The 25,389-nt window shown below is 39.8% G+C and overlaps 2 protein-coding genes across 7 annotated transcripts in view; one reads left to right on the forward strand and one right to left on the reverse strand.

Annotated features, from left to right (window-relative positions):
* Positions 1 to 11,608, forward strand: part of LOC115253569 (dynein intermediate chain 2, ciliary) — a 109,279-nt gene extending 97,671 nt beyond the window's left edge. For all 4 annotated transcript variants that reach the window (XM_029874830.2, XM_029874831.2, XM_029874829.2 and 1 more), the window contains 3 exons: positions 10,645 to 10,770; positions 10,921 to 11,154; positions 11,268 to 11,608. In XM_029874830.2, coding sequence (XP_029730690.1) covers positions 10,645 to 10,770; positions 10,921 to 11,154; positions 11,268 to 11,454 — 547 coding nt within the window. In that variant the 3' untranslated portion in view covers positions 11,455 to 11,608. The remainder of the gene's footprint in view (positions 1 to 10,644; positions 10,771 to 10,920; positions 11,155 to 11,267) is intronic.
* Positions 11,609 to 22,723: 11,115 nt separating this feature from the next.
* The window catches only part of LOC109420900 (ribitol 5-phosphate transferase FKRP), an 80,346-nt gene continuing 77,680 nt past the window's right edge, over positions 22,724 to 25,389 (reverse strand). For all 3 annotated transcript variants that reach the window (XM_062850627.1, XM_062850626.1, XM_062850625.1), the window contains exon 5: positions 22,724 to 23,936. In XM_062850627.1, coding sequence (XP_062706611.1) covers positions 23,130 to 23,936 — 807 coding nt within the window. In that variant the 3' untranslated portion in view covers positions 22,724 to 23,129. The remainder of the gene's footprint in view (positions 23,937 to 25,389) is intronic.

Below are 25,389 nucleotides of genomic sequence, written 5' to 3' on the forward strand. Positions count from 1 at the left end.
GTTAATATCCGTACTACCCCAAACCGTGTGATGTGCATTGGCGTCACAGCCAATGATAAACGATTTGTTGTTTTCTTTACAGAATTGAACAAATGATGCGATCTCAGGAGGAGGTACCTCAGGAACATCACCAGGAAAGTAAGCTGAAGCCACAGCGATCTCAGTTTTACCTCTAGTGGTTGGTACCTCTACCATGACCGCAACAATGTCCTTTCTGATAAACTCTGTAATAGGATAGCATTTTAACGTTTTGCGTACTAAGACAGCGGTTCTGGGAGAATCTTGTTGCTCATCATAAAATAGTTTACTATTTTGTGTCAGAACACCAAGAATCTTTCGTTTGTTGGACCACGGCTCTTGAATAAGCGCCACTTCCAGTCCTTCTTTTTTAAACCTTCGACTCAACACAGCAGAAGCACCTTTTGCGTGATGAAGGTTTACCTGTATGAACTTAATTCCCGCCATAAAATAATTTCATTTACCCACTTTTATTAAACCTCGGAATTGAGACGTAAGAAAAGTGGCCGATTATCCCGGAGACAAATAAGGTCCACTGCGTCATTGCTCCGTTTAACACAGTAAGGGCAACATACTGTGGAGGGTGCCCTGGTACTCCACAGGCTCCGTTCACGGTTAAGTTTTTATTAGACCCCCCTAACCATTCATTCCTAGGCACGGTACGCTTAACACCATGAATTAGGGGTCGCTTGTTTGGTGGACTTTTACCACCGGATTAGGCAATCCGTAGTGATATTCTTAGCCAGTTGAGGTAACTGCTACCGCCACTACACGGCTATCTAGGCTGATCGGGAATAGAAATTAATATTGATGATCAACTTCTTTAGAGCCCGAACAGCCGGCAAAAGTATTGCTTAATTCAAAAGTGAAAAGCTCGACAATGATTCAACGAAAATTGGGTTTTAATCCACTTACAGACTTAACTTTTCAGAAAACTAGCCTATTATAGATCATGGAACGTTGAAACATAGATTGGTTAATGTCAAATGGACGAAAATGAGGTTTGAAGTTGAAAAACACTTTCGCATTTTTTCCTGCCGCATACTGTACAACATATTTTGCATTCTGGACCAATAGCAAAATTTGACCTGAATTTGTCTGACTCGGAAGAAAGCATTTTTTAAGCCAAATCATCGGTTACGGAGAGCTTTCACTCCGTTACTATAGGGCACTGCACTGTTTTGATTTTGTATGGGATTTTGACGTTTATTGGCCTTGTTGTTTACACAATTTCTATAAGAGTGAAAGAGAAAGAGAGAATTTCATGCAGTGCCCTATTTACAACGGTGAATTTTGCTGCTGTCATGGAGATGGCCATTAGTAGCACCTTCGTTGCACGCAAGGGTATCCGCAAGCACACAATCCGCAAGTTTGCAACCAAATCAATGATGGATGACCGACACTTTTCGGACGTCATTGATGTTAGACCTTTTAGGGATCCTAACATTGACTCAGATGATTGTCTCGTAGGGTCAACCGTGTCGGAGTCTAGGAATCAGCGATCGATGCTTTTAATCATCCAGCATTTTTCAGTAGACAGTACGCTAGTTGATTATTACCAGAAGCTGGATGAGCGGATAAATGAGATCAACGAGAGCGATAATCTCAACACTCTGTGGGAGTCTATCCACGGAGCGATGAGAACCGTAGCGTGGGAGGTGATATGTGCTGCTCAAAGACGACCTAGGAACGAGCTAGGATAGGATACGACAACTAGTCAGCCCAAAAGAGACCAATTTGGGGACCAATAATCTTAGCAACGCGGAAAAACAAGACAGCAAGCTGTGAAATTAGACAGAGAAGTTGCAGGTGTCACATCCTATCCTAGGGAACGAGTGGTGTCGGGTATCCGGTAGAGCAGGGAGTGATATAGGTAAGCAAGATTAGCCGAAAAACAAATCCACCGCAAAAAAGAGTGTCAGGGAAATGTGATTTCTCGGACGGTAGAGAGTATGGAACAGAACTCAGTCAACCAGTGATCGTAAAGGATGTTGATTAAGATGTTAAAGTGGAGGCGATATGCGTACACTTTACATGTGCCTTAATAGAGACATGTACGCATATGGCCTCCACTTTATCATCTTACGATTACTGGTTGTCTGGGAATGATATATGGAGGTTTTATGAAACTGCCAATGACATGCGTACACTGAAAATAATCGACACGCCTCATCCATGTTCTTTTACACGTTAATGTATCGTTCAAAACAGCACGCTATATTAACGTGTATTTCCTTTGAATCAGATGTTGAATAGTTGAGGTTTTGAACCACTGTCTTTTACACATGATTTTATCGTGTTTGAAAGTATGTTTATGTATCAATAATGGAGATGGTTCGCCTTTAATGAAATGTACATCACCAAACTCGCCCGCGTTAAGTAGCTGGGTGCCTGGTACTGATATTCTAAGAAATTTGACATTTATGATGCTAAACTAACGTGTTTTACACATGATTTCGAAAAGTAGATTTATGACTGGTTTGACACGTTAAATTCAGATGTTTCCCAAGTGGTGAAAATTCATGTTTAAAACATGTGGCTCGAACGTGTAGAATATTTTCAGTGTAGAAAAACAACGCTTTCTTCGGTCATTGCAACAACCATGATGGAAACTTACTGATGGTGCATAATTTATCGGACAAATGATTTTCATACCAAATGGCCAAGTTTGAGATGCTGACAAACTAAAACTATGGTTTTCTTTGATGGATTGAGACTTGGATTGAGCACAATGTTTGACATAGAACTAAAAATATGCTGAATTTGACGTGTACAAAGTATAAAACGTTTTCGTTCTTAGGTCTGAGCGTAAAAAAGCGTCCAAAATGCGCAAAAGTGATCGGACAACGGTACCCCTTTGATTCACACATTCGTACCGCTGTCCGAACATTTTTGCACATTCTGCCCGTATCTCCTCTTCATTTAACGTTCCATCCACGCTACTTTACTGGACTCCACATCTATATTGCTACCTGATCTGTTTTACAAGGCCTTGCAATTACCTTCAATTGCAAATATTCGAGATCCGGTTCTTCATGCAACATGTCGAACGAGCGTTGACTCAAGGCGTTCAAGACGAGACAAAAAAGACCTTCTTTCGTCGTTCAATCTAATCAAGGTGTACGAAAAGAACTTCGATGAGGAAAGAAATGTCCCTGAAGTCTCCGTTCGGCTTTAAAACCTCATTGTGCTGAGGAATGTCTACAAGCCTACTGACGAGCAGTTCAAAGAAAAGGCTGAATTCAAGACGTCGTACTATCGAGTCAAAGTGTTTCATTTTCAATAAATAAAACTCGGCTACGTACCATGCCAACATGTTCAAATTCAAGTGCGCAAGCCCATGGTTCTTCGTACAGCACGTCTAAAACAAACCTATTTAGACGCGCTGTTCGAATTTCCAACGTTTAGACGTGAATCAGCAGGCAATCGACCCAGTTTGGGGAGAAAACCGAGCTCTGGGATTTAGTTCTCATTCGCATGTTGAGTAGCCGTCTTGATCCTACGACCCGTAGGAAGTGGGACGAGCATTCATCGACACAGAACCAGATTTCCTTCAAGGATCTTACATCATTCATCTAAATGCGGGTATCTGTTTTCCAAACAAAAACAATACGGGGGACTGTTAACACGCCAACTTCCACTGTTAAACCGAAAAGGACTACATCTCGTCCAGCCATGGTACTAGTTAAATCAACTTTAGGCGAAAAGACGCCTTTTGTTCCAAACACCATACAATCTACATGTGTCCTGTCTTTTATGAACTCGAGACAGGAGAGAAGGAGAAGGAGACTCGAAGACTTCAATTGTGCCTCAATTGTATTCGTTCAGGTCATCAAGTACGCGACTGCTTGTCATCTACTTCTTCTTTATTACCTAACGCTTAAACCAACATTTTAAACCCCCTTCCCCCTCTGACCCCCTCCCCCTGAAGCGTTGCGTAATTTGTGGACGGCACCTAAGGCGAGATGTTGTGATTCAGGAATCACCAAAGGTATTCCAAGAAAAAAATCCCGAAGGAATTCCAGGAGGGATGCCCGACGAAATATCAAGAGGAATCCTCGAAGGAAGTCCAGAAAGAATTTTAGGAAGAATCTCCGAAGGAATTTCAGGAAGAATCGTCGAAGAAATTCCAGAAAGAATCTTCGAAGGAAGTCTCGGAGGAATCTCGAAGAAATTGCAGGAAAAATCCCAGCAGGAATCCCATGGGGAACCACCCAAGGAATTCCGGGAGCAACCTCCGAAGGAATTCCAAGCAGAATTCTCAAAGGAACTATCACGCCGAGGACCTGGGATCTAGCCTGGGATCGAATCCCACTCCCGACAAACTCACAAAAAAAAAAATGTGAGTTCTTCCTTCGGAAGGGAAGTAAAGCGTGGGTCCCGAGATGAACTAGCCTAGGGCTAAAAATCTCGTTAATACAGATAAAAAAAAATTCTCAAAGGTTTTTCAAGAGGAAATACCGCAGGAATTCTCAAAGGAACTATAGGAAGGAATTCTAAGAAAAATTACCGAGGAAATTCGATATGGAAATCTCGAAGAAATTCCAAGAGGAATCCACGACGGAATATCAAGAGGAATAACCGAAAGATTTTCAGGGGGAGTTTAAGAAAGAAGTTCAGGAAGAATCCTAGATGGAATTCCAGAAAGGATTTGCCAAAGGGATTCGAGAAGAAATCCCCAAAAAATTTGTGGAAGGAACCATCGAAAAATATTCAGGAGAAATCATTGGAGGAATTTAATGAAGAAGCACTGAATGAATTTTAAGAGGAATCGCCAAAGGAGTTTCACAAGGAATCTCCATAGTAAGTCCAAGAGCAATCTCCGGAGGAATTCCAGGAGGATTACTCAAAGGAACCCTAGGAAGAATCCCCGAAGGGATTCCAAGTGAAATCCCAGAACGAATTTCAGGATGAATCCCCGAAGAATTTCTGAGAGAAATCATCGAAGGAATTACAGGATGATTCCTGGAGGAATTCTAAGAGAAATCATCAACGAAATTCCAGGAGGAAGCTCCGACGGAATATCAGGAGGAATCCTCGAAAAAATTTCAGGAAGAATACTCGAAGGAAGTCTAGGAAGAATCTACAAAAGAAAATCTAGGAAGAATCCCCAAGGGAATTTCAAGATATATCCCCGAAAGAGTTCCATGAGAAATTCCCGAAGGAATTACAGGAGGAATCTCCGAAGATATTCCAGGAGGAATTACCGAAGGAATTCCAGGAGGAACCCTCTAAGGAAGTCCAGGGGAACCCGTGAAGGAAGTCCAGGAAAAATCCCCGAAGAAATTACAGGAGAATTCCCTGCAGGAATTCCAGGGGGAATTCCCGAAGGAATTCTGGTAGGAATGTCCGGAGGATTTCCAGGCGGAATCCTCGAAGGACTTTTAGCTAAATCTTTCGAAGGGAATCTTTCTGGGTATGCGGAATGATATGCAGGAGGTATCTTCTCTAAAGAATTCCTGGAGGAATTCCAGAAGGACATCCTGGAGGAATTCTTGTAGAAACTCCATGAAAAAAAATATCATGTAATCTCTACAAAATCTTGGCAAATGATTATTGGAAGTTCCAATAACACAGCGTAACAAAAATTAACTTTTGGTCTGTCTCAAAAGCAAATTCATGTGTCTCTGACAGATTTTGGGCCGCTGAATCTAAATCCGGGCTCAGATTTGCTCCAGTCACAATTTTGAGCTATACCTCAATTTATAGGGCAAAATATGCGATTTTTGGAATTTTTGACTATAGCTTGCAGTCAGCATGGATTTTTTTTGGCAATCGAAAGGTAAATTGGTCAATTAACATCTAAATTAACGAGTCATGCAAAATATTTCGTTTGACCAAATCGAATTTAATAGTTTAAGAAATTTATGTTAGGTACGATATTTCCCATACAAGTCACTCTGAATTCCTGAATGAGCCTCTGGAGAGATCTCTAATGTAACTCATGGAGGCATCCGTGAGTCCTCCTGGAAAGTTCTCAATTTTGATCCACAATCTGAAAGAATCCCGGCAGCGATCCCTGGAAGAACTCCTGAAAGAATCCATAAAGAAACTTCTCGAGGAATCCCCTAAGGATATCCTAAAGGAATCTTAGAAAGGAATCTTAGAAAGGAATCTTATATAGGAATCCCTGAATTAACTTATGGGGGAATCCCTGAATTCTCCTGCAGGTATCTCTGGATCCTCCGATAAGACTCTCTGAAGGAACTCTTGGAGAAATTTTGAAATGAACTTCTGTAAGAATCCCTGAAGAAATTCAGGAGGAATCTTTGAAGAAACATCTGCAATAACCCTGAAAATCCTGGAGGAATCTGTGAAGAAACTTCTTACGGAATTCTCGATGGATCTCCAGGGGGGCATTTATGAATCCTCCTTTAATAATCTCTGAAGGGACTTCTGGAAGGATACCTGAACAAACTCCTGTTTTAATAAATTTCTGGAGGAATTACTATTGAACACGTGGAGGCATCCCTCTTGAAGCTATTAGAATCTCTTACCGAACTCCTGGAGAAATCATCGAGGGAACTTCTGGAGCAATCCTGGAAAGAACTCCTGAAAGAATCTCTGAAAAATTTTCATGAGGCATCCCGAAGTAATTCCAAGAGGATTGCTCGAAGGAATTTCAGGAGGGATGCTAGAAGGAATTCCTAAGGAAGCCCATATAAAACTCCCGGAGTGATCCATGAAGGATCTCCTCGAGCGATCCCTATAAAACGTCAGGAGAAATCCCTTGTTAGAATTGTAGAGGAATTTGTGAATTATGTCCTGGAGGAATCTCTGAGGGAACTCCTCGACTAGTTTCTAAAGAAACTTTTGTAGAAATTTCTGAAGGAACTTCAGAGTTAATCCCTGAGTAAACTCTCAGACCCTGAGGATCTTCTGAATGCATCTTTGATGTATCTATAGAAGGCATTGGGGCCCATATAGCCGAGGCGGTAAACGCACGGGTATTCAGCATGACCATGCTGAGGGTGACGGGTTCGATTCCCGGTCGGTCCAGGATCTTTTCGTAAAGGAAATTTCCTTGACTTCCTTGGGCATAGAGTATTTTCGTGCCTGCCACACGATATACACATGCAAAATGGTCATTGGCAGAGGAAGTTCTCACTTAATAACTGTGGAAGTGCCTCATAAGAACACTAAGCTGAGAAGCAGGCTCTGTCCCAGTGAGGACTTTACGCCAAGAAGAAGAAGATAGAAGGCATTGATCACCGGCGCGAAAAATGAAAATCGGCGGCGTGACAAACAGCGGCGTATGGCGCGCCGCCGATACCTCGATCGGCGTCGGCGTGGGACAAAAAGTGTCGGCGGCGGCGGCGTACAGGTCTACTCGACAGACAACCAATTTACACGTATAATGAAGTTTATGTTCATGTTATACGTACTTTTATGCGGTAAAGTTACATCGCATAAGATGCAGTAAAACTGCCTTATGCGTACAAAAGTGGAGGCGCTATACGTGCATTGACGAACAAATAATAACGCTCTATGACTTCAGGCGATATCTTATGCGATGCACGGTGTGCACTATTGCGACGCCACACTTCACACTGAACACCAAACACTACTTATGAATCACACTGATTAAATGTCATGACCATCTAACTCACCTCAGTGTTGCAATGCACTTGGTTTCCGTGCAGCTCTAGAGCTCAAAATGACGAAACGTGATTTCCCGCACAGATATCACTACCTCTCTCTTGCTAGCACCACCCATTATAAATTATCAGGTCATAAAAACAAAAATGATGACTGTATAACTTATTTTTTGCAATTTCTCATCGTAACAGGCTGTTTTACCTCACGCAAGTCTGCCAGGAAAAGGCCTACTTTTCCACATCACATTAGCAGTGCTGTAATCTAGGTTCATTACAGCACTGATTTGCGTTGCGTATACGCAATTATATAATGAACCATTACAGCACTGTTTTCAGTGTTGATCAACTTCTTGATGCTTTCAGGACGCAGTTTTGAAAATTTTTGACAACTGCACAGTATAACCTCCTATGATCAGAATTTCTTAGCAATGTCTATGATCATCAGTGTGCAGTTTGATGGAAAGGTTTTGTTAAAAACTATCCTCAAGCGGTAATTTATAAAATTGCAAAAAATGTTGTACGCATCTCGGTGCAGAACTCGATTTTTACAGCGCTCGTCGTAATTATCCAACTTGGCAAGCCTCGTTGGATAAGAGTACGACTCGTGCTGTAAAAATCTTCATTCTGCACCTTGTTGCGTAAACTACTATTGTAACCATAATGACTGTTAACTTTCTTGTAGCTTTTTGGCACTCCAACAGCACCTCTTTCATTGTTATCACATATTACATCGCAATATACCAACGTTAACGATTCTAGCTCATGCGGGTTTTATGTATATTAGAACGAGTTTATTTTCACTTTTATGCGATTTAGTTTGTACACCAATGCGAGTTTCACTGACATAATAGGAAAAGGACCAAGCGAAGTTGTATAATCATCGCAGTGCGCAATTATGCGAATTCAATTGACACTTTGCGAGTCCGCTCGAATTCTTTTGCGAATAAGTAAAGTTCAACGCAATAAAACATCAGAATATCGTCTAAGGACTGTTCATTTTATAAAGAGGACACCTTATTTGTGTGATATCTTTTCTATTTTTCTATAAAATCATTATTGGTTTTTTGCATACTTTTCCATAGCTATTCTGCAGTGTAGGAAAAATATAACATTATTCAAATTGTCCTTAGTTATGGAACTGAAACGGTTTTCTTTAAAACTCAATAAAACCCCATTTCTCAAAATTCTACACAACTCTCCACATACATAACTTTAAAATTTTCATGAACTTTTTAATGTGTTGGGATCTAATACTATTCTTCTAAAGGTAGAGTGTAATAGTTGGTCAGTAATAATGCACCAAGCATTATACAGCTTGATATAGTGAGTTGCCTTGTTATCAATGAAATTGATAAAAAAAATACTTATTTAAGTCCAGTGATGCAATAACACTACGGAATCAGTTCAAAATTTGTCCAGTATAGAAGAGAATCGCGTTCTAAATGATACCGAAGAAAAATATGCTTTAAAGTACATTCTTCATCATAAATTTAATACTTAATGATGGACATAATGAAAAATTGCATACTTTTTGCTCCATAAATGCAAGTTTTTGGTTCTAGAGGAGCTTATTATCATTTATTTTCAGCAAGGTCTGACCCTATGTGATTATATACCTTATTTGAAAATAACTACATGTAAATTTTTATTTTCGACATCATTGTTAAGTTGTATTTGCAATAGAGTACATCGTTATTTAGAAGAACTTTCAAAGAACGAAGCGGTTTTATCTCCGGTAACTGCCATGAAGCACAGTAACCAATCCAACAATACTATCAAGAAGCGGTTTTCTGCATTTGAAATTGTATTATTAGTACTTTCGACTAGATCCATTGAAAACATTCAAAATTTAATATTTTTAAACGTTTTTGTTTAACAAATTAATTTTATTCTGAAAATCGAGTCCAACTTGTAACTTTAATATCTCAACAACCGTTATTCCGATTAGGTTTATATTTTGCCAGAATATGTATCACTCAAACTGCTGCAGCATGGCAAACACTTTTATGCAATTAAAAACGATACACCGATGTTTTACAGAAATTTTGTGTTTATCTGTAGTTTTTGGGAATTGAAAAATTGATCTCTCGAAACACTTTGCCACATTTCTATGAAGTTAAATAATTTTAACCCAATTAATTTATGGTTATTATCTGCTAATATAATGTACTGAACAACTAACCAAGGCTGCTCAAATTTGAACTACGCGTTTTCTTTTTATAGACTTGCAAATTTGTCCTCTTTATAAAATGAACAGTCCTTACTACGATGTAGTTATACATTATAAAAGTTAATTTGCACTCTTACATGATTTTACCAGATACATCGCAATAAGTTCAAAAAATAACATCATATGCGATGAAAATTGTCATTCAGCCGTATATATATGCGATAGTGAGTTAAATTAGTACTTTATACGATATACAGCGTACATCCTTATGCGATTTCTGGTTGCCTGGGGCTCCAGAGGGGATAGTAACAAAAATAATATGTAACATTTCTGCTGCCTTATTCTAAGGCATTTCGTATTTACTTTAAAAATCTTTTCATTTGTTGTTTTTAACTAGAAGTAGTCGATTCTATCATTTTGCAGGTTTCTTTAAATTAATTGCTCTAGCTAGACTATACTAGTCGTATGAGCGCAATAAATATCTATCAGAATAAAAAACAGATGCACACCATTCAGATTTGCTAAATATAACACGCCAACACGCATGATCACGCGTCCAGATAGTCTATAGACAGCCTGAGTGTCAGAAGAGATAGCCATCAAATGGCCATCGAATGAACCGTTTTCACTGGAGCCTTCGGTAATAATTCTCTCCCGACCCAAAACTTTCCCAAAGTTCCCCAGCATTGCGGGATCATCATCAATTTTGCCATCACCAGCGCAGCCAGCAGACACTCTCCACCTTCCTTTAATTTCACGCCACATCAATAATTCAACTTGACGGCGGCGGCACTCATCTGCTCCGTCCGATCTATACTGACCCAATTAACTCGGTTGCCCAATTTTCCACTTTCGCAGATATCTGATGACCTATTATGCGCACTACCTTTCCGTCCACCGCATGGACTACAACAAGTTCAACTCGAACATTTTCGCATCCTGCAGCGGCGACTGGCGCGTCAAGATATGGGAGGATATGAGACCGTATGTGAAAATTAAATTCTTTTCATTTTTCGTTTTATGTTTTGCGCTTCACGCGGTGGAAAATTAATTTCCCCCATTTCCCGTTTATGGCCTTTGCGCTCGTTTTATTCTTTCTCTCTTCTCATCCGTTGTTCCTCTTTTTTTCTGTAGCGAACCGCTGTTCATCTTCGACCTGGGTGCCTCAGTGGGCGACGTGAAGTGGGCTCCCTACTCGAGCACGGTGTTTGCGGCGGTCACAACCGAGGGCAAAGTGTTTGTATTTGACCTGAGCGTGAACAAGTACAAAGCGATCTGCGTGCAGGCGGTCGTATCCAAGCGGAAGAACAAACTGTCTCGGATTGCTTTCAATCACAAGCTACCGTTTATCATCGTCGGGGACGACAAGTGAGTGATAACCGTCATTAGGACGTGGGGGGGGGGGCACTGTTTGTGAGATCCGGAGTTAGGGAGCCCCTTTTTGCTGCCGTGTACCTCTGACGTGAAATATTTCGTTACAGGGGAACAACCATCACGCTCAAGCTGTCACCCAACCTGCGCATCAAAACGAAAGCACCGAAGAAAACCGTCCCGGTGGATCCACATTCGCTGGAAGTGCAGAAGCTGGACCGACTGCTGTCACTGGTGCGGGAGCTTCCGGAGGGTGAGCTGGTAAAGGAGACGGTTTCCACCGTGGCTTCCAACTAGAGCGCCAATCAACGCCGGCAATGCTCGATGATAATATGTAGCAATGTTTCATGTTTAGGGATTGTGATTCTGGAGAACGGAACACTTGAAAATCTTTGGTTTATAGTGGACATAATAAAAGATTTATTTTCTAGTCAGTTTCAATTTCAGATAACACATGTGTTTCGATCAAGATCGTTGTACATTGGATTAATGTTTTGTGTGTGGAAGAATTTGTAATTGAATTTTAGGTGTTACTTCTATTGCAACATTTAGTAAAACGGATCGATAGTGTAGCTTGAGTTGTTAACGTTCGATGCAAAGTTGTGATGTCTATATCATTAATCCGATATCCGGAACACGATTGCAGGTATTGTTGTGAAATGTAATACAAGAATTTGGTTTATATTCTATTTTATTCTACTACATCTTTGGGTCATTTTTGGTTTGATATTTATGCACAGCAAGCATATTGACTTGAATACTATTTTTGTGAGTATTCCTATTAGTATTGCCGCAAAATTATGAGCATTTATTCAATTAGTTGTAACGCTTATCTTTTGATACAAAATATTGTCTTCTGACTGGTGTTTTCAAGTTCGAATATTTATGCTACCCCTTATATATAAAGAACTACATTTCTAAAACAGTAATGCACACAACGCTTTTGCACAGTTATTAAAATAGGAGTAGAGGAACTGAGATTATTAAGTAACTGAAACACGTTAAGAATTGTTCGCTCTAAAATAGCTGAGGCTGGTGTAATCGAAGGTTTCCTGCATTTCCAAGAGGATTCTCGAAAAAAGAAAATAACCCAGGAAGAATTCCCGAAGGAATTTCAGGAGGAATTCATGAGGAAATTACAGGAGGAATCCGTAAAAAAAACCAAGGAAGTCTTTCCAAGAATGGCGAAGACTTTCCAGAAAAATTCCCCGAAAAATTGTCAGGAGGAATCTCAGAAGGAATTCTTGGAGGAATTGCCGAAGGAATTCCAGGAAAAATCCACGAAGGATTTCCCGAAATCGTACCAGTAGTAATACCAATGGAATTTCAGCAAGATTTTCTAGAAGGAATCATCGAAGAAATTCCCAAAAGAATCTCCAAAGAACCATGTGGAATCCCTGAAGAATTTCCAAAAGGAATTCCTAAGAAATACCAGGAAGTATCCATGAAAGATTTCTAGAAGGAATCTTCCAGCAAGGGGGCAGGATTTTCGGAAGGAGTACTCGAAGAAGTTCCTGGAGAAATTTAAGAAGAAAATCCTGGGGATTCTCTAAAAGAAATCCTGGAGGATTCTTTGAGGAACTCCATGATTCTTGTAGGAATTCCATGAGAGAACCTTCAATAATATCCTGGAGATATTGGTGATTATAGACCTAAGGATATTCTAGAAGGAACTTTTTTTTTTATAAATCTCTAAACTACTGAAGATACAGCTTATGTAACTCCTGGAAGCATCTGTGAATTTTCCTGGAAAAATCTTCGAAAGAAGCGATCTCTGGAAGAACTCCTGGAGGAATGTCTAAAGGAAATTCTCGAGGATTCATCGAAGGAACTCCTAGAGGAATCTTAGAACTCCTGAACTAATCATTGGATGAAATTCTGAGGGAATCCCTGAAAAAAACTTTGAGGGGAATCCCTGATTTTTTTTATCTGTATTAAAGAGATTTTTAACCCTAGGCTAGTTCATCTCGCGACCCACGCTTTACCTCCCTTCCGAAGGAAGAACTCACATTTTGCGAGTTTGTCGGGAGTGGGATTCGATCCCAGGTCCTCGGAGTGATAGTCAAGTGTTCTAACCATCACAGCAGGTCCGCTCCTCATCCCTGAATTATCCTGGAGGTATCCTTGGATCCCCCTGTAAGAATCTCTGAAGAAAATCCTGGAGAGACCTCTGAAGGAAATCGTGGCGGAACATTTGGCGGAATCCCCGAGGGAATTCAGAAGAACAATTTACACGAATACCTGAAACTCCTGGAGGAATCTCTGAAGCAACTCCTAGCTAATCCCTGAAGGAGATCCTGCAGGAACTCCTAAAGGAACTTTAGAAGGATTCCCTGGATGTACTCCTAGACTGATTTCTAAAAGACCTCCTGTAGAAATTCCTGAGGGAACTTCTGGAAGCCTACCTGAGAAAACTCCTTATAGGAATAACTGAGGCAACTTCTTAAGGAATCCCTGATGATCTCTTGGAACTACTAGAGAGACCACCAGTGACGTAGCCGGGAACCTGGTGCGGAATCAAATTTGTAAAATAAAAAGGTGTACCATAAAACGGGGTATCTTTGATAATGCGGGTAACTTTGATAGTGCGACAGGCATTGTATAGTTAATCTTATAACTATGATTCCTTCAAACAGTTCAGAAAAAGGCAAACGTAGATCAATTCTATACATATGAATGTTCATCTTAGACGTATTTTCATTAAAACTTAGTTTAAATACAACTTTTTGAACAAAAAATGAAAATTGTTAATATTTTTGTCATTTGTCAACCCCTTCAAACAATCTGGTATACGACTTCGTTACAACTATTTTTTCAATGAATGAACTCTTATTCTCGTTAGAATCATCATAGTAGATTCCAAATCTGGCCTTGAATCTCTTAACGAAGTGTGTTTTTACGAAATGGAAGCATTTTTGTAAATTGTGACATAAATCTCCATACAATGATAAACGCCTAAAAGTATGCAATGCCCTTGTAATATCATGTAGATGAATCAGTGTTGTTAAAAATTTGTTAATAAAACACTAAAAAACAACCCAAAAAAAGGAGAACTCACCATGAACAGCATGTAATCATATGTTGATGTACCGTTAATGATTTTTGATAGCTAAATTCACTGTGTTTTTCACTCAGTACTCAACAAACACATTTTTATATGTAGAAATTAGTAAAAATCAATGTTTTGATATAAAAATTCTATCTGATATATTCCACAAGGCTTCTCTTATCATGTTCATACTCCTAAGATTTCAATCTGTGATTATTATTTAATATTTGATGTGTTTTCAGGGCATTATCAAAGTTACCCCAAAATGAAAATCTGATTCTCGCTCATATGAAAAACTAAAAGTTATCCAAAATATTTCAGATTATCGAATCTTTCAATTGCAATTGATAACTGATACCCCAGTACTTGTTTTAAAAACATAAAACTCGGGGAAATACTGTTGCATGGAAAAATATTAAGAAAATTCGCTAAAAACTATCAAAGTTACCCCATTTTACGGTAACATATTTTACGAATAATTTAATCAGGCATTTTTTCAAGCATTCCTTTGTGAATTTATTTAGGGATGTATCCCGAAGTAACGTCTAAGAACGTGAGATTTTTCCTAAGAATTCTGTCGAAAAACTTTTTCACATTTTATTTAGGAAATATTTTTTTAGGAATTTGTCTGATTGCCTGGGCACTTCTTCAGGATTTCTCATAGTGTTGTCACCGAAGATGTTTTTAAAATTAATTTAGAGTCCTTCAAAAGAGTCTTGCAAAGGCTTCATCAAGTATTTCTCTAAATATTCTCTATTCAAGGATTATTATACCTATTCTATAAATCATATCTCTGGAGATTCATGCGGAAGGTCATTTAAAGAGTTCTTAAAAAATCCAAAAGTAATAACTACAAAAAATGTTTGAATGATTACTTTGGAACCAGATATTCTTCCAAGAAAATATGTCGGAATTCCGCTAGAGGAAGAATGGTCTCTCTAGAATTTCTTCAAACATACATTCATGGTTTCTTTCCGGAGATCTTCCAAATAGTCCTGTGATTTGTATTTTTTTCAAGAAGGACAAGTATTTCTACAAAGACTCTTGAAGGGTTACTTTAATGATTTTTCTTGGCATGTCCACAATTATTCATAATTCATCTTGACGTTTTTGAAGATTTCTTAAGAATTTCTTCCAAGGATTCCTTCAGGAATAACTGCAACGTTGTATTCGGAAAAAAATCCGCAAGGATTCTATAAGTAGTTTCTCTAAGGTTTTACTACGAGATTTTTTAATATTTTTTATATAAGAATTCTTTCAGAAATTACTTGAAAGATTTCTTCATCAATAACTGCAATGAATCTCATAGATTCTTTCAAAATTTCTTCCAGCATCTTCTTAGGAATTCCTGCAAAGGTTTTATCAATCAAAAATTTGTTGTTTATAGTTATTTGTGTAACGAGTTGCAAAAAGTTGATTTTTTCAGCACGAGTCGTACATTTATCCAATGAGGCTTGCCGAGTTGGATAAATACGAAGAGTGCTGAAAAAAGCGAGTTTTGCAACGAGTTCCATACAAAATTTTATGCAATGATTTTTTCATAATGCAACTCATTTGAGTTGCATAATATTCATAATGCAACTCAAATGAGTTGCATTATGAACATTATACTACTATTTTTCTTTATGCAACTAATTTGAGTTGCATAATGAGCCAGTTCGGAAAAAATGGCCATTATGATACCAAAATGAGTTAGATCAAATATAAATTATGATACTGAATTGCATAAAATATAAATTATGATACTGAATTGCATAAATTTATTTAGTAATTTCCAGGGGGATTCTACCAAGATTTTATTTGAAATTCTAAAGAAATTCTTTAAAAAATACTTTTAGACATTCCTCCTAAAATTCCTTCAGGAATTTTTTCAAAGAATACTATAATTATAGTTCTTCCAATAAATTCCCTTACGATTTCTCCAAAGATTATTTTGAATTTTATTCAACTATTCATTTAGAGTTTCTAAAAAAAGCTTTCATGAAGCGTTTCTCCAAGTATTCCATTAGAAAAATGATACATGATTTCCGCAGGAATTTCACCAATAGCTTTGTAAGAAAATCTTCCAATAAATTCTTCAGGAATTCTCTCATGCAAGGATTTTGTTATGCGAGATTTTTCCCATAGATTCTAACACAAATTTCTCCAAGAATTTCTATATGAATTCTCCTAGAAAATTCTTTGACTATTTTTGCTATAAATGCTTTGGAAATTCATAGAAATCCAAAAATTCTTTCCAAATTTCGCACGGAAATTGTCTAATAAATTCTACTGAAACTCATTAAAACATTATTCCGAAATTCTCCAAGGTTTTCATCAGGATTTTTTTCTTCTGATACCTTTGAAGATTTTTGAGCGAGTACACCAAGAATTCATCCAGATTTCCTTAAGGAAATCTCTTAGAAATTTTTGAATGATTTCATCAAGAATTTTTCCAAATATTCCATGAGAAACTTCCCCAAGAATTCTTCCTTGGATATATTTTACAAATCATCTAGTTACTTCAAGGTATCCTTAACCAATTTCTTCAAAAGCTGCTCCAGCGTTTGCTTCGCGAACTCCTCCAAGCGTTACTTGAAACATTCCTTTAATAATATTATAAAGAATTCCATATAGAATTTCCTGAAAATGTTTGGAAACGATTCCTTTGGGACTACCCGACATGATCCCTTCAACAATTATCTTGAGGAATCCTTGAGGAATTTATTTAGGGATTTTTACCGAATTTTCCTCAAGTGATCTTTTTTCAATCCTTTAAACGTTTTTTTTTTCTGAAAGCCTTTTCAAGAATTTCGTAGGTATCTCTTCAACCATTCTTTTAGATAGTTCTTCAAAAATTCCTCCAATAGTTGGTGTAGGAAATCGTTCAAAGATTTTAGGCGTTTTTTCCAAGTCCTCTTTTACAATTCGTTTATGAAACCTTTAAATTTCAGCAAAAAAATACTTTTTCCCCCAAGTATTCAAAATTCCTTCAAGTATTTCTCAACGTTTTCCTTCAGATGATTCTACAAGGACGGATACATGCATCCTCTTAGGATTCCTGCACAAATATCCTCAGGGGGACCTCAGGGACGGAATATCCTCCATAGTCTCTTGCAGAAATTCTTTCAATGAAATCTATAGGAATTCTTTAAAAGCTTGTTTTTCATTTGCCCAATAGTTATTTATATAACGAGTTGCAAAAAGTAGTTTTTTCAGCATGAGTCGTATATTTATCCAACGAGACTAGCCGCTGGTGTTGATTGCTCCAGCAACACATCTTAGAATTTATCTAGAAATCTAGAGACCTTCAGAAATATCTCCAAAATTTCTTTCAAGCGTTTCTTCAAGGTCTCGTTCAGGAATTCCTCTAAAATTCCTTTGAAAAATTTCCCCAATTCATTCTGGTATGGCTCCAAGCAAAGATATTTTTCCATGAGGAATTCCTGCAAGATTCCTCATTTGGAGAAATCTCTTATCCTAGGAGCACTTCTTCATGATTCATCTGAATGATTTCTTTGAAGAGCTTCATGACGTAATCCTTGAAGGCCTTTATGAAGGAATTCGTAGAGGCATTCCTGTATAATTTTTTGCACGATTTCCTAAAGAAATATCAAGAACAAGTTGTGAAAGAAATCTTATTGGAATTTTTGAAGAAGTCCTTGAAGTTACTGCTACGTAAATTGCTAATTCTCGCAGGAGTCCTTCAAGAAATACTTGATGAAGATGTTGGATGAATTTTCAAAATGTGTCATGCATGAAGGAAATCTGGATGAATCCTGGTTTTATCGCTAAAGGAATCTTTAAGGGAAAGAATTCTGGAAGCACCCTCCGCACCCCCTTGTTGCATCACTGGAGACCACTGAAGGAACCTCTGGAGCAATCCCCGAAAGAACTACTAAACTTCAGGAATTTTCGTAGGAACTCCCGGATTAATTCCTCGAAGAGCTTCAATAGGATTACCTGAAAGAACTCCTAACGATATCCTTTAAAGAACCCCTGAAAAATCTCCATGAGGCATCCCAAAGGTATTCCTAGAGGAATCTCGGAACGAATTTTAGATGGGATTCTTGGTAAAATTCCAAGAGGGATCCCAGAAGGAACTCCTGTAGGAACCCTTGATGGAACTCCTGAAGTGGACCCTGAACGATCTCCTGGAGTGTTAAGTGAAGAAACTCCTAGAAATATCTCCAAGGGACGTAAGGAAAAATCCCTGATTGGAATTCTAGAGGAATGTTTGAAGGAACTCCTGAAAGATTTTTTGCAGAAACTCCTAGAGGAATCTCTAAAGGAACTCCTGGACTAATTCCTTAAGGTACACCTAGGAGCTAGGAATTATTGAAGGAACTCCTACACTCTTAGAAGAAATCATGTAAATTTAAGTTCACTTGGATGCACATAAAAGGAGCGGCCCGTTTGACACAAATTTACGTCTTCTACAGTGCGAGAAATAAGTATAAAGACAGAGTCGTTTTCCATACAAAATGATCATGTTTAGGGATCAAAATCTCTTTTTCTAGCGATTCAATTGTTATGGAATTTTGTCTGCAACCTTAAAATAACTAGAATTTTGGCTAGAAATATAAATCATCATCCATGAAAACTTTAAATCGACTTTTCAGATTCATATAAATATAAAGACACATTTTTATATGGAAATAAGTGTCTTTATGTCTATTTGAATCTGAAAAATCGATATAAACGTTTTCATGGATGATGATTTATATATCTAGCCAAAGTTCTAGTTATTTTAAGGTTGCAGACAAAATTCCATAACAATCGAATCGCTAGAAAAAGAGATTTTGATCCCTAAACATGATTATTTTGTATGGAAAACGGCTCTGTCTTTATACTAATTTCTCGCACTGTATGACAAATAAAGTCGCACCAGCAATCGCTAGAGCCGAAGCGAGAGATAAAACATTCGTAAGTAAAATAAGAGTAAGTAAAAGAGAGGCACGTACTATACCTCTCGGCTGTATCACCGAGTTGTGAGGCAAATGATAATTCGACACTGATTTTTCATTTGGGCCTAACTGACATTTTCGAGTTCTCTTCAACGATCCTCTCTTTGTGTTATCACAGAATATGTATTGAGTTTTCCAAAGATTTTTTGGTTGAAATGCGAAGAAGACGACTACATGTTGCTATAGAAACAAAAAGAATAATAGGGGGATTCACTTAACAGCGTAAACTGATTAAACTGATTAAATGTCGCGATCACCAAGGCAATCTTTGATTATTTCATTCGCAAAATCATGAAACATTTCAAATAAGCAGAAAATCATGGCTTACGCAGCAATTTAATCTGTTTAGTGAGTACCCCTAATGATTTTGTTTGTTTTGAACAAGTTATTAGCGAAAGAGAGAGTCGACGAAGAGAAATCGATCAAGTCAGTTAGGCCCTTATGAAAAATCATTGTCGAATTGTAAAACTGTTTCTACCTATGTGGACAGGTACGTTTGTTGACACTCTGTGCAACCAACTCGAACTTACATGATGGATTTTAAAATTGAGTCAAATCTGCCATTCAGTCATGAAATGTTTACGTACGTTGATGGTTTACGTCACGTGTAAATTCCTATTTTTTTAAGAGCGTAGGCTAATCTTTGAAGAACTACAGATTTATTACACAAGTAAAATTTTGATGAACCGTCATTAATCATAACACCTTTTGTTTTGGTTTTATGAAGGTTTCAAGAACCTCTTCTAGTCTATTCGACTATAAAATGTTACTTGGAAAGGGAAATTCCTCCGGGAATTGCTCCAAAAATTCGTACGAAGATTTCTCCTAGAATTCCTACGAGAATCCATCCAGGAATTCCTACGAGAGTTTATCCGGGAATTCCTCAGGAAAATCCTGTGTAAGATCCTGCGAAAATTTCTCCAGGAATCCCTCTGGAAATTCCTCCAAAAAATTTTCGAGCTATTTCTCCATGAGTTCTTCAAATGATTGTTCCAGGCATTCTGCCATAGAATCCTCAGGAAATTCGTACAGACATTCCTCCAGCAGTTCCCATGAGTTCCTACAGAAAATCATCCAAAGAATCCTAGAGCAATTCCTCCAGGAGTTACTCCATAGATTATTCCAGGAATTCCCCCATGGAATCCTCCGAGTATTCTCCCTGAAATTCTTTCAGGAGTTCCTTCATAAACTCCTCCAGAAATTCCTTCAGAAACTCCTCCGGAAATTCTTTCAGAAACTCCTCCAGGAACTCGTCCGGGAATCCCTCCGGAAATGCCCCCCAGGAGTTCCTACAGAAATTTCTCCAAAAATTCTTCGAGCAATTTCTCCTTGGGTTCCTCTAGAAATTGTTCCTGGGATTATACCATGGGTTCCTCACGGAATTCTTCCATAAATTCCCCCAGGAACTCCTTCAGAAGTTCCTTTAGGAAATCCTCCAAAGATTCCTACAGGAATTCCTCCAAAGGAATTTGTCAAGTAAAACCTCCAGCAATTCCAGATTTTTTTCAAGGAATTTCAAGGAAATTCCTCGAACAATTTTACCAGTTCCTTCAGAGATTATTCCGGGAATTTTTCCATGGACTTCTCCAGAAAATTCCCACCAGCATTCCTATCCATTCCATTCCAATTTTTTTTTTCCATAAACACTCCCAGAGATTCCTGTCGAAGTTTTCTCGGGAATTCCTTCAGAAATTCCTCTTAGAATTGCTTCAGAAATCAGCCATAAATTCCTCTTGTAGTTCCTCTCGAAATTCTCCCAGATGCTTCAGATATTCTTTAAGGAATTCCTCCAGAAACTCCTCCCTGATATCTTCCAGAAAATCTTCCAGAAATTCCTTCAGAAATTCCTCTAGAAATTCCTTCAGAAATTCCTTCAATAATTGTTCCAAGAATTTTATCAGGGATTCCGGAACTTCTCCAGAAATTTTTCCGGAAATTCCCATAGAAATTTCTTTGGGAATTCCCTTCCTGTCGGAATTCCTTCCTGAAGAAACTGTCCGATGAATCTGTTGGAATTGTTGGGAGACTTCTCGAAGGTTCCTGGAGGACTGCCCGAAAGAATCTTTGGGAAACTTCCCGGAGGAATTCCTGAGGGATTTCCCGGAGGAATCCCTGGAGGTTTTCCCGGAGGAATCCCTGGGTGACTTCCCGGAGGAATCCCTGAGGGCATTTTCGGAGGAATCCCTGGGGGACTTCCCGGAAGAATCCCTGGGGGACTTCCCGGAGGAATCCCTGGGGGACTTCCCGGAGGAATCCCTGGGGGACTTCCCGGAGGAATCCCTGGGGGACTTCCCGGAGGAATCCCTGGGGGACTTCCCGGAGGAATCCCTGGGGGACTTCCCGGAGGAATCCCTGGGGGACTTCCCGGAGGAATCCCTGGGGGACTTCCCGGAGGAATCCCTGGGGGACTTCCCGGAGGAATCCCTGGGGGACTTCCCGGAGGAATCCCTGGGGGACTTCCCGGAGGAATCCCTGGGGGACTTCCCGGAGGAATCCCTGGGGGACTTCCCGGAGGAATCCCTGGGGGACTTCCCGGAGGAATCCCTGGGGGACTTCCCGGAGGAATCCCTGGGGGACTTCCCGGAGGAATCCCTGGGGGACTTCCCGGAGGAATCCCTGGGGGACTTCCCGGAGGAATCCCTGGGGGACTTCCCGGAGGAATCCCTGGGGGACTTCCCGGAGGAATCCCTGGGGGACTTCCCGGAGGAATCCCTGGGGGACTTCCCGGAGGAATCCCTGGGGGACTTCCCGGAGGAATCCCTGGGGGACTTCCCGGAGGAATCCCATGGGGAATTTTCGAAGGAATCCCGTGGAGAATCCCCGGGGAATCCCCGGGGAATCCCTCGGGGGACCTTTTGAGGAATTACCGAAGGGGTTCTTAAAGGAAATCCGTGCAATCCCTTTTATTTTCTAATGGTCCCTCCATTAAGGATCCCCGAAGAAATTCTTTGAACAATCCCCAAACAGGAATACCCTAAAGCAAACATCGAAAGGGTATCAGGATCAATTCCCGTTGGAATACCCGAAGCCATTTGCCGTAGAAAATCCGAAATCATTCCTATAGACATCCTCAAACAAATTTCTGTCTCAGATGGAAATCAAGGATAATACCGTTTGGTGCTCAAGAAAATCGAGAGTTTTCTACGTGATTGGCGTCTAATACGCTGTGTAGCTTACCGTCATTATAACGCAATACGGATAATCGAGACTGGCCTTGAGTTGAATCTGAATGGTTCCGGGTCATTAAACCGAACGCCGTTTGGCTGAACGCCGGCCAAATGGCCGGACACCGAATCTAGATTGCCACCTATTATCCTTCCAGAATCCACTTTTTTTTCAATTTTACCAAAATTCTTCCTGAAATTACACAAGTAATAAAAGTTGTCACGCTTCTCCATTTAACTTCTGGTTTAAACATACACAAAATAAGTGGTATCGTCAAGGGACCGTTCATAAACCACGTAGACTTGTAAGGGGGAGGGGGGGGGGGTTCTGGCCAAAGTCTACGCTCCATACAAATTTCAAAATCCTTGTATGAACAAAAGTCTACGAGGGGGAAGGGGGGGTCTGAAATGACCAAATTTTGTTCTACGTGGTTTATGAACAGCTTCCAATCTTAGTTCATCACCTTGCATTAGCATTATAATTACTTTCATTTACATACAGCTCCACATAATAAAACCCTTGATTGGCACAAAAGCCGCTTAAACTTCCATAATAAATTTGCTCTAGAAACAAAACTCCAGCGTCGCAGGCACGACCTTTTTCTCTATTAAAATACTCACAATGATTTACCTACCCGCTAAACCTACTTTCTCAAGTGTTCTACTAGCGCTAGCTACTTAGTTATTTACAAGCCGTCCCGAGTGTCATCTTTTTCTCACTTCATCATCGCACCCGCTTCAATCCCTTTCAACAGCAACAGCACCGTTCTCTATCACAGAAGCTCGTCAACCCCCATATTTCCCAACACTATCCTACTTGACACCCTTCGTCTCCAGATACTCCATCACATTGTTCGGGCACATAATCGGCTTGCCCAAAAAGAGCACCGTCGACATGGGATGCAGAAATTCCACCGAAAACTTCTTCGCCTTCCAGCCGTAGAACCCGTTGGGGCGAACCACTTCACCGCTAAGGTCGAACGGCAGCAAATTGACCGCAATCTGATTAACCTTCGAGTATTGCACCCGGAAGTAGTGCCCGTCGGTGGCCTTCAGCCAGTGGAACCCGTCCCCGTCGGTGTATGGTTTGGTTTGGGCCTTCCGCAGTGCGACCGACCGTTGAACGTCGTCACTGTTAAAGCTCACATCGATTTCGTACGCATCCGGCGACAGCGACTTCAACTCGATGGCATTCTTCAGCGCATAGTTATCCAACCAATAGCGGATGCCGACGTTCTCGAACTCATCGACCACGTGCCGGAAGACGGTTTTGAGCTTATCCAGACAGCACGGCGGAGTGTGCCTCCCCAGGTACGTGTAGAACGGCTGCGAGTTGTACACCTGGCCGATGCAGCTCTTCGTTTGCTTCTCGCACCCGTAGAAGCTGATTTCCGTCAGCAGCGAAATGGTCTGATTGTTATGCTCGAAGCTCTTGATCAGTTTCCGCTTGGCAAGTTTGGACTTGTCATAAAGGTAGTTTTTGTGCACCACCTTTTTGATTTGCAGCTTGCGATAGAGCGCTCGGAACTGGTCCTTACGCAAATTGCGCCGCTTGGTCTTGGTGTGGTACGAGGTGAACAGTTTTTTGCCGTCCTGGAACGATGCATTCAGGAGAACTTTCTGGAATGAGAAAAAAAGCAGAAAATAGATAAAGAATTGAAATGAATCGAATGGAATCTGGCTTGACAGAGGTAGGGTGATGGGAAGATTGTTCGATTTGATGATGCTTCCGGTTGAGGATGAGAATGTTTGGATGAAGGAAGTAAAGTGGTCTACTCAATTAGATATTGATTTTTATTATTTTTATGGGATTGTGTGTTGAATGGATTAGACAAAACCGTTTTTTTAAGATGCTTTTTCTTGCTGTATGGACTGCAATACCTGAGCAATCGACAACCTTGAACTCATGGCGTCCGATGTAGATCTGGTCCTCACAAATTTCTATCTCATGCTTCCACGGGTCAGTCGATGACAAAGACCGCCAGCTAAGAGTTGTATGCTTCGCGTGGGCATTAATGTTTTTTTTATTTCAGTTAGTTTGAGGAGGTACGTCTTTTCACCAAGGGGCTGCCCATTAATTATGTAAGAGGTTATGGGAGGACTTCCATTGCATCACTTTGTTCAATTAGAAGCTGCCAAGAATTTTTTGGAACCAAAAAGAACCAAAAGCTCTTTGAAGGTGACCTGAGGGGACATCTCTGTATTCGAAAAAAAAAAAAATCCTAGTTAATTAACCTAACGGTGATGCCGCCTTTCTCGTGCCTTCGAAAAACACATTTTTACACAACTCAGGTATTGCAGACTACATCCCAAATTGGACTATCACACTTTTTTGATACGCCTAAAAAGTGTGATAATAGTGCACATTTGCCTCGCATCGGCTCGACGTCTTCGGTGCACTTATTCCTCTATTTACAAGAAATAAGTGCACCGAAGACCTCAACTCGATCCGACGTTATCCTGCGCTGCAATCACACTTTGAAGGTCTGTGCACACTATTGTGTCAGTCCAATTTGGGGTGCAGTCAGCAATAACATGTTGATGAATTTAGCGCAAGCGGTTCAAAGTTTGCATTGGATTTACTATGGGAAAAGTTACACTTTCAAACAAAAAATCCCAGAGGTCGCCCCTTGTCTCCGTAATTCAAATCAATCAACGCTTCTTGTAGAAGAATCATTTCCAGACTTCTTCCCAATAACAGACATACCCACATTGCATGGTTTTAGAGCCTAAAACTCCATTAACCCTTATGTGGCCGGCAGGGTACCCGGGTACCCAGCACCCATTTAAAATACACGGTGTAGAAAAAAGCAAAAAGTTTGCCGGTCACATAACGGTTAAGCAGAAGCCATTTGAATTTTGAGCTGCCATCTTGGATTTTAGACCGCCATCTTGAATATTCTGGTTGTCATTTTTGGAGTCCAGACTTCTTCCCATATCAAATATACCCATATTGCATGGTTTCAGGCCCTAAAACTCCATCAAACTGTCGCCATTTTGAATTTTGAGACGCCATCTTGGATATTTTGGTCGCCATCTTGAATATTTTAATCGTCATTTTTGGATTCCAGAC

The sequence above is a fragment of the Aedes albopictus genome, chromosome 2, assembly GCF_035046485.1.
Source record: "Aedes albopictus strain Foshan chromosome 2, AalbF5, whole genome shotgun sequence".
In the NCBI taxonomy this organism is placed as follows: domain Eukaryota; kingdom Metazoa; phylum Arthropoda; class Insecta; order Diptera; family Culicidae; genus Aedes; species Aedes albopictus.